We start from the raw sequence: 16882 nt of genomic DNA on the forward strand, positions 1-16882 counted from the left end.
GACTCTAAAACTTATATGGAAGGCTAAAGGAACTAGAATAGCTAATAAAATTTTTAAAAAGATTGTATTTATTTGACTGGCAGAACACAAGTAAGCAGAGTGGCAGGCAGAGGGAGAAGCAGACTTCTCCCTGAGCAAGGAGCCTGATGCGGGGCTCAAACCCAGGACCCTGGGATCATGACCTGAGCTGGAGGGAGATGCTTAACCAACTGAGCCACCCAGGTACCCCTAGCCAAGACGGTTTTGGAAAAGGACAAAATTGGAGAAATCACACTACTCAGGTTTTTTTTTTTTTTTTTAGATTTTATTTATTTATTTGACAGAGAGAAATCACAAGTAGATGGAGAGGCAGGCAGAGAGAGAGAGAGAGAGAGGGAAGCAGGCTCCCTGCTGAGCAGAGAGCCCGATGTGGGACTCAATCCCAGGACCCTGAGATCATGTCCTGAGCCGAAGGCAGCGGCTTAACCCACTGAGCCACCCAGGTGCCCCCACACTACTCAGTTTTAAAGCTAATTAATAGTGACAGAAATCAGATCAGTGTTTTCCTGGGGATGAAGGCAGACATACAGAGGGACCAAAGGAAAGGATTACCAAGAGACACAGGGCAAGTCTTGGGGTGGTGGACAGATTCATTATCTTGCTTGTGCTGTTGGTTTCCTTAATGTATATACGTCAAATTTATCAAATTGTACCTTGAAATACGTGTAGGTCAATTATGATTCAGTAAAGCTATTTTTAGAAAGATTTTATTTATCTGAAAGAGATCAAATGAGCATGAATTGGGAGGAGTGGCAGAGGGAGAGGGAGAAGCAGGCTCCCCACTGAGCAGGGAGCCCAGTGTAGGGCTTGATCTCAGGACCCTGGGATCATGACCTGAGCTGAAACCAGAGACTTCACTGACTGAGCCACCCAGATGCCCCTCAGTAAAGCTGTTTTTAAAAAAGTATTCTAATAAATGACATATGGCTTCTACATTTATTAGGTGGCAGTTGGAATCATGGATTTTGCCAGTGTTTAATTCCTACCCTCCAGTAATATTTTAGCTTGCAAAAAATAGCATGTATGAAGAATAATGTGAAGGTAGGTTAGCACTGTAGTATATTTTTTAAGTTTATGATGAAAATAAAAAGGAACATAATCATAGTAAGTCATTACTAAGACATTATTTATTAGTTTTTTGAAACTTCAGGTATAGTAAGTATGGAATGTGCAACAGACATGGTCCCCCCCGTCCCCTTCTAGCAATTTGCAAAGAATCAAGAGGCTGGTTGACATCTGAACAGTTCTCTCTACTTCTATAATACCTTTGCGGAAGGCATTTTAGTATGTTATCAAAACGACCTGTAACCCCTTATTAAAATGTTTTACCTTTTAAAAATTGGGAAAAAATTAACCCTATTAATAGCATCATTTCTTTAATTTTTTGTAACTAGATTGAAATTTCAGCTCTAGAATTTTCTACGTGTCTTCAAAAGTTTCTCCAGTAGGAAAGAAGGCCTGCCACTCATCCCACATAGGGATAGGGAGGAATTCCTTTGACCCCCAGGCCAGTTATCTGTTAAAAAAGAAAAGAGAAAAACTTTGCTAAAAAGTAGTTCACAAGTATTTTTCAAAAGCATTTTTATGATTTATAATAATATATTTAGCCACCAATTATCCTTGTTTTATTTCCTATCTTAAAAAGGAATTACTTGATTAGGGCAGGTTCAACTCAAATATTCACATTGATAATAATCCAACTAGCAACCATCTGCCATTAATTTGGATTTTTAAAGCTTTTATTTATTTATTTATCTGACAGAGAGAGAGTGAGAGAGAGACAGCAAGAGAGGGGGAACACACGCAGGGGGAGTGGGAGAGGGAGAAGCAGGCTTCCCGCTGAGCAGGCAGCCCAGTGTGGGGGTCTGGATCCTAGGACCCTGGGATCATGACCTGAGCCGAAGGCAGATGCTGAACGACTGAGCCACCCAGGCGCCCCAATTAACTTGGATTTACAAGTGAATTTATTTCTACCATCTTCCTATTTCTTTTCTTTTTTCAAAGATTTTATTTGTCGGAGAGCGAGCGAGCACAAGCAGGGGGAATGGCAGGGAGAGGGAGAAGCAGGCTTCCTGCTCAGCAGGATCGATGCAGGCTCGATCCTAGTTACCCTGGGATCATGACCTGAGCCAAAGGCAGATGCTTAACAGACTGAGTCACTCAGGCGTACTGCAAAGCAGGCTAAACACATTATCTTGGACTTACAGTCCAAGAAATCTAGATAAAATGTTTTTAAAAATCTAGCACGATGAGCTTAAAAAATGGGTGGCTTGGTTAAACATCTGCCTTTGGCTCAGGTCATGACCTCAGAGTCTTGAGATCAAGCCCTGGGTCAGGATTTTCTCTCTCCCCCTCTGCCCTTCCTGCCCAACTTGTATGTGCACATACACACACACATGCGTGCTCTCTCTCTCTCAAAAATGCTAAATAGAATTATGTTTTGGAAGTATGAAAAAGCACTAACTGGGTCATCTGGGTGGCTCAGTCAATTGGGTGTCTGCTTTTGGCTCAGGTCATGATCCCTGGGGGGATCCAGCCCTGCATCAGGCTCCCTGATCAGTGGGGAGTCTGCTTCTCCTTCTCCCTTTACCCCTCTCCTTGCTCATGCACGCGCGCTCTCTCTCTCTTTCGTCGTCTCAAATAAATAAAATAAAAAAAGAAAAGAAAAAGCAGTAATCACTCAGTTACATAGCCAAGGATCTCCCACCTCTCCCTCAAAATAAAAGAAAGAGCCAGATCACCTTGAAGATCCCACCAGCTTCAGGCTGCTGCAGAAGACCCTCGGGATCCATTCCGTCCCGGGCACAGGTCACATACATTTCAGAGTAGTCCTTCCCTCCGAAGCAGCATGAGGTTGTTTTAACAACAGGCAACTTCACAGTTTGGAGTCTTTTCCCTAGCAGCAAATATTTTATTGAAAGCCCAGCTCTAGCAAATTTCCAACCTGCACAACCATTTGGGACCCCTTGCAGAACATCAGCGATATTCAAAAAGCTTTGTGGAGGTCATTTAACCAACCTTCCCTGACAATCTGTTTTGGCCAGAAAGACTTACCTCCACAGGAAAAGAAGTTCTGACTCTAAGTTTGGGGCACTATCTTGGGCCTTTATTTCCAAAGTTATCCTACTGAGACCTCTGAATGTATCTCTAGATAACGTTATTAGTAATGGAGTTCCTCTAGTCGCTAGTGTCTCATTTTTTCTAGACATGGCAGGGATTTTTTTTTTTTTAATTTTGCTGCAGGCTTACCTGTCTCAGGGTCTAAACGAATCACTCTCCCTCCATTGTAACAGGCAACCCAGAGCTTCCCCTCCACATCGATACACATCCCATCTGGAATTTGCTCTTCTTTCTCCAGCTTGTAAATACTTCTGCGGTTGGCTAGGGTTAGAAAAACAAACACACACAGAACAAAACAACAGGCCACTCAACACTGAGCATCAGACCAGGAGCTCTCCAGCTGGCTGTAAATCCTTATCACTTTTGCTGATCCGGGGTCTGGCATGTGGGATGGTTCAGAAGAATTCTAACTCTAAAACAAAAAATGTCCAGGGCGCGTGGTGGCTCAGTCACTTTAGCATCTGCCTTTGGCTCAGGTCATGATCCCGGGGTCCCGGGATCGAGCCCTGCCTTGGGCTCTCTGCTCCTGCTTCTCCCTCTCCCTCTGCCTGCCACTTCCCCTGCTTGCGCTCTCTTTCTCAGATAAAGAAATAAAATCTTAAAAAAAAATTTTTAGGGGCGCCTGGGTGACTCAGTGGGTTAAAGCCTCTGCTTTCGGCTCAGGTCATGATCCCAGGGTCCTGGGATCGAGCCCCGCATCGGGCTCTCTGCTCAGCAGGGAGTCTGCTTCCTCCTCTCTCTCTCTCTCTGCCTGCCTCTCTGACTACTTGTGATCTCTCTGTCAAATAAATTAAAAAAAAAATTAAAAAAAAATTAAAAAAAAATAAAACAAAAATGTCCAGAAACATGAGTGGGCACTCCTCAAACTAAGATTTTTTTGCCACATGATTTGGGGGTGATTACACTCTCTTTAGTTTGGGTACAGACATTATTTGTCTAAGCGGGAAAGAAGGAAGTAGAATTCTTTTTTTAAGATTTTATTTATTTATTTGACAGAGAGAGAGAGCGAGCGAGCGAGCACAAGCAGGGGGAGCAGCAGGCGGGGTGGGGGGGGGGGGGGCGAAGCAGGCTTCCCGCTGAGCAGGGAGCCTGATGCGGGGTGGGATCCCAGGACCCTGGGATCATGACCTGAGCTGAAGGCAGACGCTTAACAACTGAGCCACCCAGGCGCCCCTAGAATTCTTAATAAAAAACAGTAGCTCTTTTTGAGGTTGAGCTGAACTGAAACCCTGCATACCCCGCTTGGAGACATTTCGGTCTGTGGTTAGACCTTTGCTGCTTTCCTTATAAAAATGACGACTTTGATTACCTCCAAGATCTAGAAGGCCACTTAATGGTACCATGTGAACGGTTCCTATGCAAAAACTAGTAAGACGTGTGTGTTCTGTTTCTGTCTGACCGAAACTCCAAGATCTAGAAGGCCACTTAATGGTACCATGTGAACAGTTCCTACGCAAAAACTAGTAAGACGTGTGCATTCTGTTTCTGTCTGACCGAATGTTCCAAAATCATCCTATCAAAACATAATATTAAAGAGCTTATTTCTGAAAGGAGGGGTGTTCTGGAGCCCACTGGCTGGCCCGAAAGGGGGAAATCACAGTATACAAATAAACAAACAAACCCATAAAACCCCATCAAACCCCAGAGGAACTTTACACTACAAAATCCAGGTCATTGTAGTAACTGCATTGAGGTACAGTGAAAAAAAAAATGTTAAAACCATGTGTCAGTAAAAATGGGTAAAAACAGTCATAAAAAAGGCACTCTATATTTCAAAGTAAAACATCCGTACTGAAATAACCTGTCTCTCATTAAATCTACACGCGAGGCTGTGATCCACCCCCCACCCCCCGCCCCAAGTCATTTTTATTACTGTGTTTGCTCTGGCGGTTTGGCACCTTTCACGAAACAGTTTCAAGTGCTCCCTCCTAAATTTTTCTCAAGAATTTCTTCCCTCCCTGTTCCCACCTACAGCTCATGTCAAACCCACTGACGGAATTGAACACTCAGCAGCTACTGTTTAAACTCTTCTATTTGGGAAAATTATTAATTCGCCTCTGAGTAGTTCCCTCTGGTTAACTCAAGGACACAGGAGCAATTGCAACCCCCCAACCTTAGCTTCCCGTTCCTTTTTCTCATTCTGCTGTGCATTATCTGCCAATAGGCGCCTCTAGTAGGACAGGATCCATTGCATAGCAAGTCCCTTTTGAGGGACGGTGGCAAGAAGCGGAGGAAGGATCTATCCCTATTTTGCCAATGGTGGCCAGAGTCAGGTGTACCGAGGGCGCTGGTTTGATTGGCAGCCTAGTCGAGTCTGGGCAATTATGACTCTATTGGAATTATCACATCCGCCACCTCCTTCATTTGACAAGTATGGGTCTTTCCATGCGAGTCGAGGAAGAAGAGGCAGCTTCCCGGCTAACCACATATGAAAAAAAATCCCAGCAGTAATAAGAAGAATAATGAAAAAGTACGTACAGATCTTTCCTGTATGTAGGTCATAGTCAAAGGCATCCACCGAGTAGGACAGACTGTCGATGTAATAGAAGATTTTGTGGTCCAGGGACCAATCCAAACCATTGGAGATGTCCACCTGGTCAAAATACTTTTCCACGTGGTGGTCAGGAAAGAGGGAGTACAGGGACCCCTGGTGCCGCTCCAGAACCGCGGGGGCTGTCTCCTCGGCCATGGTGCCTACAAGACCCCCAAAACACTGAGTTTAGCTGCATAGCACCTTGTCCCATGCCCTACAGCACCTTTTATGACCAGGGTTCCTTTCCCATCATGAAGTCAAGGAAACTAGGGACAAATGGGTGGCTCAGTCGGTTAAGCATCTGCCTTCGGCTCAGGTCATGATCCCAGTATCCTGGGATGGGGTCTAACATGCCTCCCTGCTCAGCGGGGAGCCCTGTTTTTCCCTCTGCCTCTGCCCCTCCCCTCTGCTTGTTCTCTCTCCCTCTCATTCTCTCTCTCTGTCAAAATAAATACATAAAATATTAAAAAAAATAAAAATTATTCTATTCAAGGAAACTATTCTGCAATCCCAATCTGGGTCCTATATTAAAAAAAAAAAAAAAAAGACAACTGCCTTGCTTATGATGCCAATGAAAATTACACCAACAGGTCTGGTTCCGGATAAGGAGGAGTCCATTTCCACCAACCCCACTTTCTCCCACTGAGTGCAACTGTACAATCTGGACAAAACACCCAGTGGGCTACTTGAGAAACTCCGACAAGTAAAAATATCGGGCAGCTCAGGGAAGACCAGCAGAACTTGCAGTGCCGCCTAACTGGTGGCGAGTTCTCCATTTTATCCTCCAGTATGTCCCAGCCTGACCTCAATGCAGCCTCCAACTTGGAAGCGAGCACCGCGGTGAAGACTGAGAGCCAAGAGAAACCCTCTCGATCTGGCTCAAGGAGCAAATGAGGAAACTCCTGAGGCTCGGAGAGTGGAAGAAATGCCCTGGTTCTTTTCCACTCCTTTCTCCAGTCCCCACGCTCTGCAGCAAGGGGAGTGACGGCAGAGTGGCGGGTACAAGGGAAGCGCAGGAATCAAGACTCAGGGGAAGGGGACATTGCTCTCCTGCTGGAGCTCCAAAAGGGCAGAACCAAACACTGCTGCTTTTTTTTTTTTTTTTTAATTTTTTTAATTTTTTACTTATTTGGCAGAGAGAGAGATCACAAGCAGGCAGAGAGAGAGAGAGGCAGAAGCAGGCTCCCTGCCGAGCAGAAAGCCCGACGCAGGGCTGGATCCCAGGACCCTGAGATCATGACCCGAGCTGAAGGCAGAGGCTTAACCCACTGAGCCACCCAGGCACCCCCAAACACTGCTGCTTTTATGCTCGATCTCTCTCTCTCCTGCTGCTACTTGGCTCTGGAGAGAGCGCTGTCCTAGAGATGGGTGGGTTCCGGAATGACAAGGACAGCTCCAGGTAAATGGAAAGTACCTAGAGACAGTCAAGAGGGACTTCGTTCAGGAATGCAATTCCATAAGGTTGTTTATGATCTCCTGGGCTCATCTTTTACTGGTACGCGCAGGACTCTGGTTTTAATTAGCATACCAAAGACTGAGAATGCAGCTGTGGTTGGAACTCCTAAGTCTCAGGGCGGTCACTGAGTGGCCCACATGGGGGCCAGATCTTAATGGCAGCTCAGAGAGAGCAGGCTAGAGCTTTTCTGGTAAACCTTCTGAACCTAAGCATATACAGATCGCTCATGAGGACAAATGTATCAACATTCTCCGCAGGATTTAAAGACCAAGGGTCTCAAAATAATAGTCACAAAGTCACACATATTATCCAATATGACTTGTAATGCAAAGAAGCAATGCAAAGAAGTCAAAACACAACAAAGGGCCAACTAAAAATTTTAGAACTGAAAAAGAAAATAAATGAAATAGAGAAACTGCCTAGATGGATTTTGCTAGCAGGCTAGAGATGACAAAGGAAAAGAGTTAGTGTAGTGAATGACAGGTCAAAAGAGATTATCCAGGGGCGCTTGGCTGGCTCAGTGAGTAGAGCATGTGATTTTTGATCTTGTGGTTGTTTGTTTGAGCCCCATATTGGGCCTAGAGATTACTTTAAAAAAAACCTAAAATCTTAAAATATATATAAAAGGAAATTATCCAATGTGGACAACATTGCAAAAAACTATAGATTCAAGCTGAGCAAGCCCCAAACAGGAGATAATCCCAAAGAAATCTATACCCAGACACATCAAAATCAAAATTCTGAAACCAAAGTCAAATAGAAATCCCTAAGAAAGAAAGAAAAATAACATATGACATATAGATAAATAATGATTTCAATAACTGTTGATATTTTACGAGGAGCCACGGAGGTCAGAAGGAAGTGATGCACTTTTTTTTTCTTTTTCTTAAGTAGGTTCCTTGCCCAGTGCAGGGCCCAGCAGGGGGCCTTGAACTCACGACCCTGAGATCAAGACCTGAGCTGAGATCAAGAGTCAAGACACATAATGGACTGAGCCACTCAGACGCCCTGGAAGGCACACATTTTTCATTTGCCGAAAGAGGAAAAAACAAACTGTCAGACTAGTATTTTATATTCAGTGAAAATTCTTTCAAGAATGAAGGTGAAATAAAGATATTCTCATATGAAGTAAAACTGGGAGAATTCACAGCCAGCAGACCTGCTCTAACAGAATTGCTAAAGGGAAGGGAAATGATACCAAAAGGAAGCTTGGAACATCAGAATGAAGGAAGAACAACAGAACCAGTAAATATAATAGGGTGTTCTTCTCCTTTAAGTTCTTGAAAATATTTCTTTTCTTTTGTTGACGATTCCATTTTTTAAAGATTTTTTATTTTTAAGTAATCTCTGTACCCAACGTGGGCTTGAACTCACAACCCCAAGATCAAGAGTCCCATGCTCCACCAACTGAGCCAGCCAGGCACCCCAGTTCTTTAAAATATTTCTGATGGTTAAAAGCAAGAATTACGTTTTCTCAGGGGATTTATATGTATGTCTATAAAGGGAACTATAGCATAAAGAAGTGTTCATCAAAGTGGTAAATCTTGGTTCTAGACAGCCTGCAAAAAGTTAACTGTGTATTTTTCAATCCCTTCAGAAACCCTTAAAAAAACACACAGAGAGATACAGCGAAAGATCACCATGAGTAAATTAAAATCGAATTCTAAAAGAAGGTTCACTCAACTGAAACGGAGGCAGGAAAGGGGAAACGGGAGGAACAAAAAATGCAGGGAGAAAGAAGAGAAAACAAATAACAAAATGGTAGATCTAAGTCAAAGCATATTAATAATTACACTAAATACACTAAATGTAAAGAACCTAAATACATTAATTGAGTTATTGTTAAGACAAATTTTGTAAAAGCCCAGCTATTTTCTGGTTATAAGAAACTCATTTCAGGGGCGCCTGGGTGGCTCAGTGGGTTAATGCCTCTGCCTTCAGCTCAGGTCATGATCCCAGGGTCCTGGGATCGAGCCCCACATCGGGCTCTCTGCTCAGCCAGGAGCCTGCTTCCTCCTCTCTCTGCCTGCCTCTCTGCTTACTTGTGATCTCTCTCTGTCAAATAAATAAATAAAATCTTTAAAAAAAAAAAAAGAAACTCATTTCAGATATAGGGATACAGACCGTGTAAAAGTGAAAGGATGGGAAAAGCTATACCACGCAAATACTGATTAAAATATTAGCTGGAGGGGCTATGTTAACATCAGACAAAATATACTTAGAGCGAAGACAATTATCAGGGATACATGAAGGTCCTACATATCGCGAAAATGGTCAATTCACCAAGGAGACATAGCAATCCTAAATTCGTACGTGCTTACCAACAGAGCTTCAAAATACACAAAGCCAAAATCAGAACTGAAAAGAGAAATAGACAATTCCATAATTACAGCTGGAGATGTCAGTATCCTTCTCTCAGTAACAGACACAAGTATATAGAAAAATCAGCAAAGAAACAAAACTGAACAGCATCAACCAATCTAAGTGACATTTACCAAACACTCCACTCAACAGCGGCAGAGCACACATTCTTCTCAAGCGCACCACAGGATAGTCCCTTAGACTTGAGTGTGATCTTGGGGGACAGAGCAGAGTTTGACTGTAATGAAGAAACTGGGAAGCTCATCTAGTATACCAAGTTCCATATGAAATAAGAATGAATTAAAAGAAAATGGACAAAAGTTGGGAAGCTTGAATAGCAAGCAGGACAGGGTAAATCCTCCCAGGGGAGAAGGATTTCACGCAGCAGTTTCTGGCTATAGGGCAATTGGGTTTGTTTTACTAATATTCCGTGCCCCCCGACCCTGCCTGCCTCACAGAAAGAGATGCCTGTAACATGCATGTGAATTCCGCACTGCTTGGAAAGGGTTCTACCTCAGTGGGAAAGAACATGCTGGAGCCCTGGCTCGTATGTCACTATCTAATAGTGGACACAGTAGTGGATGTGGTGACACCTTCAGGATTCTTCTTCTTCTTTTTAAAAAAGATTTTATTTATTTATTTGATAGAGAAGAGAGATAGCAAGAGAGGGATACACAAGCAGGGGGAGTGGGGGAGGGAGAAGCAGGCTCCCTGCTGAGCAGAGAGCCTGGTGTGGGACTGGATCTCAGGATCCCGGGATCATGACCTGAGCCAAAGGCAGATGCTTAACCACTGAGCCACCCAGGTGCCTCACCTTCAGGATTTGACCCACCACCTCAAGACTCCATCACGCCATCAAATGACCCTACCCTTTTCTGGTCCAGGGACACCTCCTAGCACTTGCTGAAAGCTAGGAACTCTCTAGAAAAAGGTTCTCAGGTGCTTCTAGCAGATGCTCGTGACCAGTCTGCACACCCACAATTTTCCCTACAATTTTAAGGGGTCCCCTCAGGGCACAAGTTAAGAACTGGGGACTCCAGGCTAAGGACTCAGGCTTCTGAGGACACCTTTATCTTGTCTCTCAAAGTGCCACAGAACTGTCAACTGCAGCCATGAGGGAGAGAGAAAATCAATTTCAACAGCAGGTGGGACATCCAATCATATTTCCTTATCTTGCAGAAATTAGTGGCAGAAGGGCTTCCAACAGATTCTCTTCTTGAATCTTTCAACCTGTCCTGGACTAGATCTGTGGTTGTGTCAAGCCCGGGAAGACGGGAAGCAAGCCACAGCTCAGACCTCGAGTACCTTCCATGCGGAAAGTAGATGGAGCCACGGCAGCAAGGTTTGAGGGGATGGGGTGAGGAGGTGGACATAGCAGGTATTGGAATCAACTCTGGCTAGCTTGTTATGAGGGGAAGTAAATGAAAACATACGTGAAATGCATTATTTAATTGGAAACTAGAGTTAACCTTTACAGAAAGCTGGACATAAGCCATTGTCCAACCATCCCAGTCAGCATTGGTTCAAGCAAGAATCATCAACAAATGTGAAACCCAAGGGAGACGTTTTGATGAGGACCTGGACATTTGGTCGGTCTTAAAGCATCTCCCCCTGTGTTGTGGGGAGCCTCCAAGATGGCCGCAAATGATCCCTGCCTCCCAGTGTTCACACCCTTTGGATACAGTCCCTTCTATCACCGCGTGACCAACAGCACATGACAGAAGCAACCTTCTGTCACTTCCGAGATTGGTTATAGTAAGACTGTAGCCTGTCTTGGGTGTCCTCATTCTCTCTCTTTCTCATCACTCGCCCTGGGGGAAGCCATGTTCTGGGCAGCCCTACAGAGAGGCCCAGGTAGTAAGACTTCCCGAAGCCTCCTGCCGGCCCCATGTGAGTGAGCTTGGATGTGAATCTTCCAGGCCGCTTGAGAGACACCAGCCCCGTTCTGAGACTACAACCTCTGCCAACATCTTGACTGCAACTTCATGATACAGCCTTGAACTAGAACCATCTGGCTAAGCCACCCAGATTCTTAACCTTAAGTAACGATGGTGGTAATTTTAACATTTTAAAAATGTTTGTTATTTTAAGCCACTGAATTTCAGGGTAATTTGTTACACAGCAATAGATAACTAATAAACCCCACAACATGTTCATAAATTGCAATTAAAAATAGCAACTAGGGCGCCTGGGTGGCTCAGTGGGTTAAGCCGCTGCCTTCGGCTCAGGTCATGATCGCAGGGTCCTGGGATCGAGTCCCGCATCGGGCTCTCTGCTCAGCAGGGAGCCTGCTTCCCTCTCTCTCTCTGCCTGCCTCTCCATCTGCTTGTGATATCTCTCTGTCAAATAAATAAATAAAATCTTTAAAAAAAAATAGCAACTATGGGGGTGCCTGGGTGGTTCAGTCTGTTAAGTCTTTGACTCTTGCTTTCACCTCAGGTCATGATCTCAGGGTCATAAGATCAAGCCCGGCCAGGGGCTCGCGCTCAGGGCGGAGCTCCTCCGCCCCTCTGCTCCCCCCCACCTCTATCTAAAATAAATAAATAAAATCTCTGAAAAAATAGTAATGATGCAGTAGAGGAAGCTGAGAAGACCTTAACCAGGTGATCCAAACTAACATCACCCATGAGGGACATGGTGTCCAGGTGAGACACCTGGAGAAAGACAGCATGTTACCTCTGCAGTATTCTAGCGACAAATGTACGGCATCAATCTAATCACAAGGAAACATCAGACAAACACAAAAAGAAGAGGAACACGAGGGATGTTCTATTAAAAAGGGGGGGAGTTGTGTGGGACTGTATTCTTCAAACACAGCGGTGTCATAAAAAACAAGAAAGGCTATGCTCTGTCCCAGATGAAAGAGGTTTAAAGAGACATGTCAACTAAATGGCAATACATAATCCTAGAATGGGTCCCCCACTTGGGAGTGGGCAATGCTGTAAAGGACAGTATTTGGTTCATGGACAAAACGGGAGTACAGATAGGACATCAGTTAAAACCAGAATAATGATGAACTTCTTTAAGTTGGTAACTGTACTGTGGTCATTTTTCTTGGGAAGAACAGGTCTTTTTTCTTGGAAAATTCCCACAGTAGTATCTTTCAGGGTTAAGACGTGATATATGCAACTTACTTCCAAATGATTCTAGAGAAAAGCATGTTTATACACAGAGGGAGCACACAAATAGGACAAAACGTTGATGACAGGTGGATCTAGGTAAAGGGCAGATGTGTGTTGTTCATACTATTTTTACTTTTCTTTCCCTGTAAATTTGAAATTATTTCCAATTTAAAAATCGCCAGTGACCATGAAACCTCTATTTGAAAGCTCATTTAGGGGCTCCTGGGAAGCTTAGTGGGTTAAGCATCTGCCTTCAGCTCAGGTCATGATCCCAGGGTCCTGGGATCGAGCCCGCATCGGGCTCTCTGCTCAATGGGGAGCCCGCTTCTCCCTCTCCCTCTGCCCGCTGCTCCCCCTACCTGTGCTCTCTCTCTGTGTCAAATAAATAAATAAAATCCTTTAAAAAAAGAAAATTTAAAAAGTCTTTAAAGTAACAAAAATTTAAAGATTTAAGAAAATAAAGCTCATTTAAACTACAAAAGGTCCATGCACATTTTGGTCTCTGCCAGAGATGGAAACTTTTGAAAGGGATATTCTGAAATTTTTCTCATGGGATTTAAAACAATTTTTACATTATTTTAAATTTGATTTATTACCTTTAGCAATGAAATTTTAATAGACTTTACTTATTTCTTTAGTGTTTACATTTCCGTTAAGGAAACGCTACCCCCAGTGTGGGACTTGAACTCACGGCCCCAAGATCGAAAGTCACATGCTTTGCCGACTGAGCCAGCCAGGTGCCCCTTGGGATTTTTGTTTTATTTTGTGAAAAGCTACTCAAGTAATAATAAAGGAAGAACCCAAGACGCATTATGAGTAACATTTTCCCAGGACAACTGTGAGACTTAGCCCAAATCAGGCTTTTTCTCCCAAGCTCGGTCCATAGGGGCTGGAGATCAACCGCACCTGCGAAGTATCTCCCAGCGGGATCCACCTTCCCATCGTTGAACCTATTGTTCCTCTTGTCTTCATCTACTGAGGCCAGGGCAACTGCTGAGTGATCTTCCCAGTTCAAAGCACAGAACTTTGTCCCAACAGTGGCCACATAGCCTCCTCCCTGGCGAAGGGCCACGGAGCTGACGGGGGCATCTGCAGAAGCAAAAGCAGCAGTCAGAGGGCGGGAAGGGGGCAAGTGGCCGAGCAGCACCCTGCGGGCACCCCGCCGCCTAGCATCTCCCTTGGAGCAGATTCCAGCTCTTTTGACAATGCGAGTGCCCCCTCCCTTCTGTGGAAAGCCAAAGGCCCCAGAACCGAGTATATTTGTTGATTAGTATCCTTGGGCAGCAGAGATAGAAACGTGAATGAAACCCAACTCTTCTGGAAGCTTCCAGCCACCATACACTGGGGCAGGTGCCACATCAAATTCAAAGGTTGGTGAGGGGGGGACAGGAGCTCCCAGGATAGCTATCATGGACCAATGGATGCTTGATTCACCTTTTCTCCAGGAAATTCAGAGACACAAACCAGGCTTAGTTCCACCAACTAGGTTTTCTGACATCTCTCCCTTCCTCTCATTCAGGACTTGTCTTTTTTAAGGGGTCCTATCTTATGTATTAAATTGAAAGTTGTGGGATGCCTGGGTGGCTGAGTTGGTTAAGTGTCTGCCTTCGGCTCTGGTCATGATCCCAGGATTCTGGCACCGAGTCCGAGTCCTACCTACATCAGGCTCCCTGCTCAGCAGAGAGCCTGCTTCTCCCCCAACCCTGACAAATAAATAAATAAATAAAAATCTTAAAAAAAAAATTTTACTTTGAAAACATTTTTTTTTAAAGATTTTATTTATTTATTTAAGAGCGAGCGAGTGGAGGAAGATGAGCAAAGGGAGACTCCCAGGTGAGTGCCAAGCTCAGCTTGCGGCTCAATCCAGGGGCTCTGAGATCCTGACCTTAGCAGGTAACTTAACGGACTGAGTCACCCAGGCACCCCTTGGAAACATTTTCTAAGCACCTAGTCAGTAAGTGCAAGGTGTTGGGTACTCTGGGAGTGGTTCTTGGCTCTAAGTCTTGTTCAGAAGTTGATTCCCACCAATGAGGGGCCCAGGGAATATGCAAGACAGTGCTGAGAGGAGCCCGACCTGCATCCAGAGACTTCTGCCAGCGCACTTCTGTAAGTTCCGAAGTTAACTGATACCAGAAGCCCCTTCCATGCTTTGGGGGTGGTTCTGGATTGGGGTGGGAATATCCCCCTAATGTGTGCACACTGGCAAAGAGGGACTAGGGAACGCATTGGTCCCCCTCCCGCCCCGCCCCCCGGCCCCTGGGGCTCTGAACTCTTCTGGTCCTAGTCACTTTGCCTCTAGTCACACTCACATCCCTGGGTGAATTAAAAAGTTGTTCCCTCTTATTTAAAAAAAAAAAAAGTTTGAGGTCACCAGCTCTGGAATGAGACTGTCCCAAGGTCACAGGATTTCCTGGTATCTCTTCCCATTAACACAAAACAAGAAGCTTCCTTATCTCTAATCGAGCTCCTACGCTTGGGCCATAGAATGAGAAACCCTTCCTCTGGGAATCACGTGGCCCTGAACAGAATCGCGGTCAAATGCCCTTGGAATTTGTCCTGAATCTTATTTTGTACAGTGAACAGATAGTCGTGCTTGATGCTTTCCAAGTCTGAAAGCTCTTCTTTTTACATTCAAAGAAGGGCTCTGCCTGCTTTTTTTTTTTTCTTTTTTTCTTTTCTTTTGCCCATTAAGGTCTTGGCCCAACCCAAGGCGACAGCCTTTGCTGGGATCCCCAACGTTTAAAGGCTGGATCTGAAGATGTTAAGGAAAGAGCATACCGTGCCTGTGCCTCGTCAGCAGCACCAAATGGGGACTCTTGCCCCCCACCCACAGCCGAAGAGGAAAGTACTGACCACCCAAAATTTATTCCTGGGTCCAAGTGGGAGGACACAGAGTGTGGCTAGAGAGAGCATGGCATTCCAGAAGTTTTAAAGCATACCCAGTAGCTTCAATAAGAAGTTCCCTGGGAAATGACACATCAGGTGACCGCGTGTCCCCAGGGAAATGATGGCTGGCTGGGCAGAGCAGGTTGGGGGCTTAGGGGGGCCCTTCATGCTTACCCAGGGTCACTTGCTGCACGCGCTTGCTGAGCGAATCCCACCGGCAAACCTTCTTTGCAGGAATATCTACAAAGAGCAGCGAACTGGATGCCTCCTCCCACACCGGAGACTCCCCACACCGGCAATTCTCCCGCAAAACACACTCGATCTTAATGGAAGACATTGTGAACAGGGAGCTGTCTGGAAGGTAGCAAGAGAGGACAGAAAATGATAATTTTCTGGAGCAAATTCAGCCAAACACATCTGGCTTAAGGCCCTGGGAAGATCCCAGTACAGGCCGAGTTTTTCCTCAGAACTGGAAAAACACGTTCTCTCAATCAGGACAAAATAGGCACGGTGGCAGAAAGAGACTTATAGGACAGTGAAGAGTGAGCTGATAGTCCATAATGTGAAATAACTTCTGATCGACTTAGCCGGGCCTGTTTTCAAGCTATCTTTTAAAAAGAGAGGAAAAATCCCACAACACCGCAGCATCCGTACCTTGATTGTCGGTGACCCTCAGAGAGCTGGCTGCTCGCGGGAGGGAAGGCCGCCCTTTATGCCTGTGCCTTAGCCCCCGAAGGTGCTGGTGCCCGTGGGGGGGGGGGGGGGGGGGGGCAGCTCCGTCATTCGTGGCCCCTCCCCGCCTGCAGGTCACCAGCTCCCGCCGCCCTCCCCCATCCCCTGATGGTGCCCATTCCCTCCCCCTCAGCCCGCTCAAAGGCCAGAACTTTCCTACTCTGCATTTTTCTAAAGTGCCTTTCTAGAAATATGGTCAGGATATACACTAAGTTAGACCTAACACCCATTTGTCAGCTTGGCACAATGGAAGGGCTGGAGAAGCGGACCCGGTCTGGGCGCCACTGTAGGTACTGACGGCCCCTTGGCTAGTTCTTGCCGCCCAGGGCAGGCACCGTGCCAGGCTGGCAAGGAGACTTGAACTCCACAGGCAGGAACATTCTATGCTGGGAGTTTAGGCCAGAGTGTGACCAGCGAGCAGGGAGAAGAGAAAGAAAAATGATCGGAGAAGGAAGAAGCAAAACAAAACAAACAAAACATTACCTAAGAAAGCCCGTGGGAGAGGAAAAGGAGGCAACTTTTCAGGGTCTCCTCTCTTTCCCAAACTCTGCCCAGATGCTGCCCCAAATCGTCTGCCTCATCACCCTTCTCCCTTTCTGCTTGGGAGTGGGTGGGCTCACCCACGGATGGGCG

General features: G+C 45.4%; 1 protein-coding gene across 3 annotated transcripts in view; it reads right to left on the reverse strand.

Moving 5' to 3' along the window:
- Nucleotides 1-1143: 1143 nt before the first annotated feature.
- RGN (regucalcin) overlaps nt 1144-16882 on the reverse strand; it is a 16444-nt gene continuing 705 nt past the window's right edge. Inside the window, exons 1-7 of one of the 3 annotated variants that reach the window (XM_059385073.1) lie at nt 16733-16813; nt 15692-15871; nt 13538-13720; nt 5638-5853; nt 3289-3420; nt 2781-2935; nt 1144-1555 (exon numbers count right to left, since the gene is read on the reverse strand). In XM_059385073.1, coding sequence (XP_059241056.1) covers nt 1505-1555; nt 2781-2935; nt 3289-3420; nt 5638-5853; nt 13538-13720; nt 15692-15854 — 900 coding nt within the window. In that variant the 5' untranslated portion in view covers nt 15855-15871; nt 16733-16813 and the 3' untranslated portion in view covers nt 1144-1504. Of the gene's footprint in view, nt 1556-2780; nt 2936-3288; nt 3421-5637; nt 5854-13537; nt 13721-15691; nt 15872-16171; nt 16281-16732; nt 16814-16882 lie in introns of those variants that run through there. The other 2 variants (XM_059385071.1, XM_059385072.1) reach the window with 2 other exon arrangements.

Source organism: Mustela nigripes, chromosome X (genome assembly GCF_022355385.1).
Source record: "Mustela nigripes isolate SB6536 chromosome X, MUSNIG.SB6536, whole genome shotgun sequence".
In the NCBI taxonomy this organism is placed as follows: Eukaryota; Metazoa; Chordata; class Mammalia; order Carnivora; family Mustelidae; genus Mustela; species Mustela nigripes.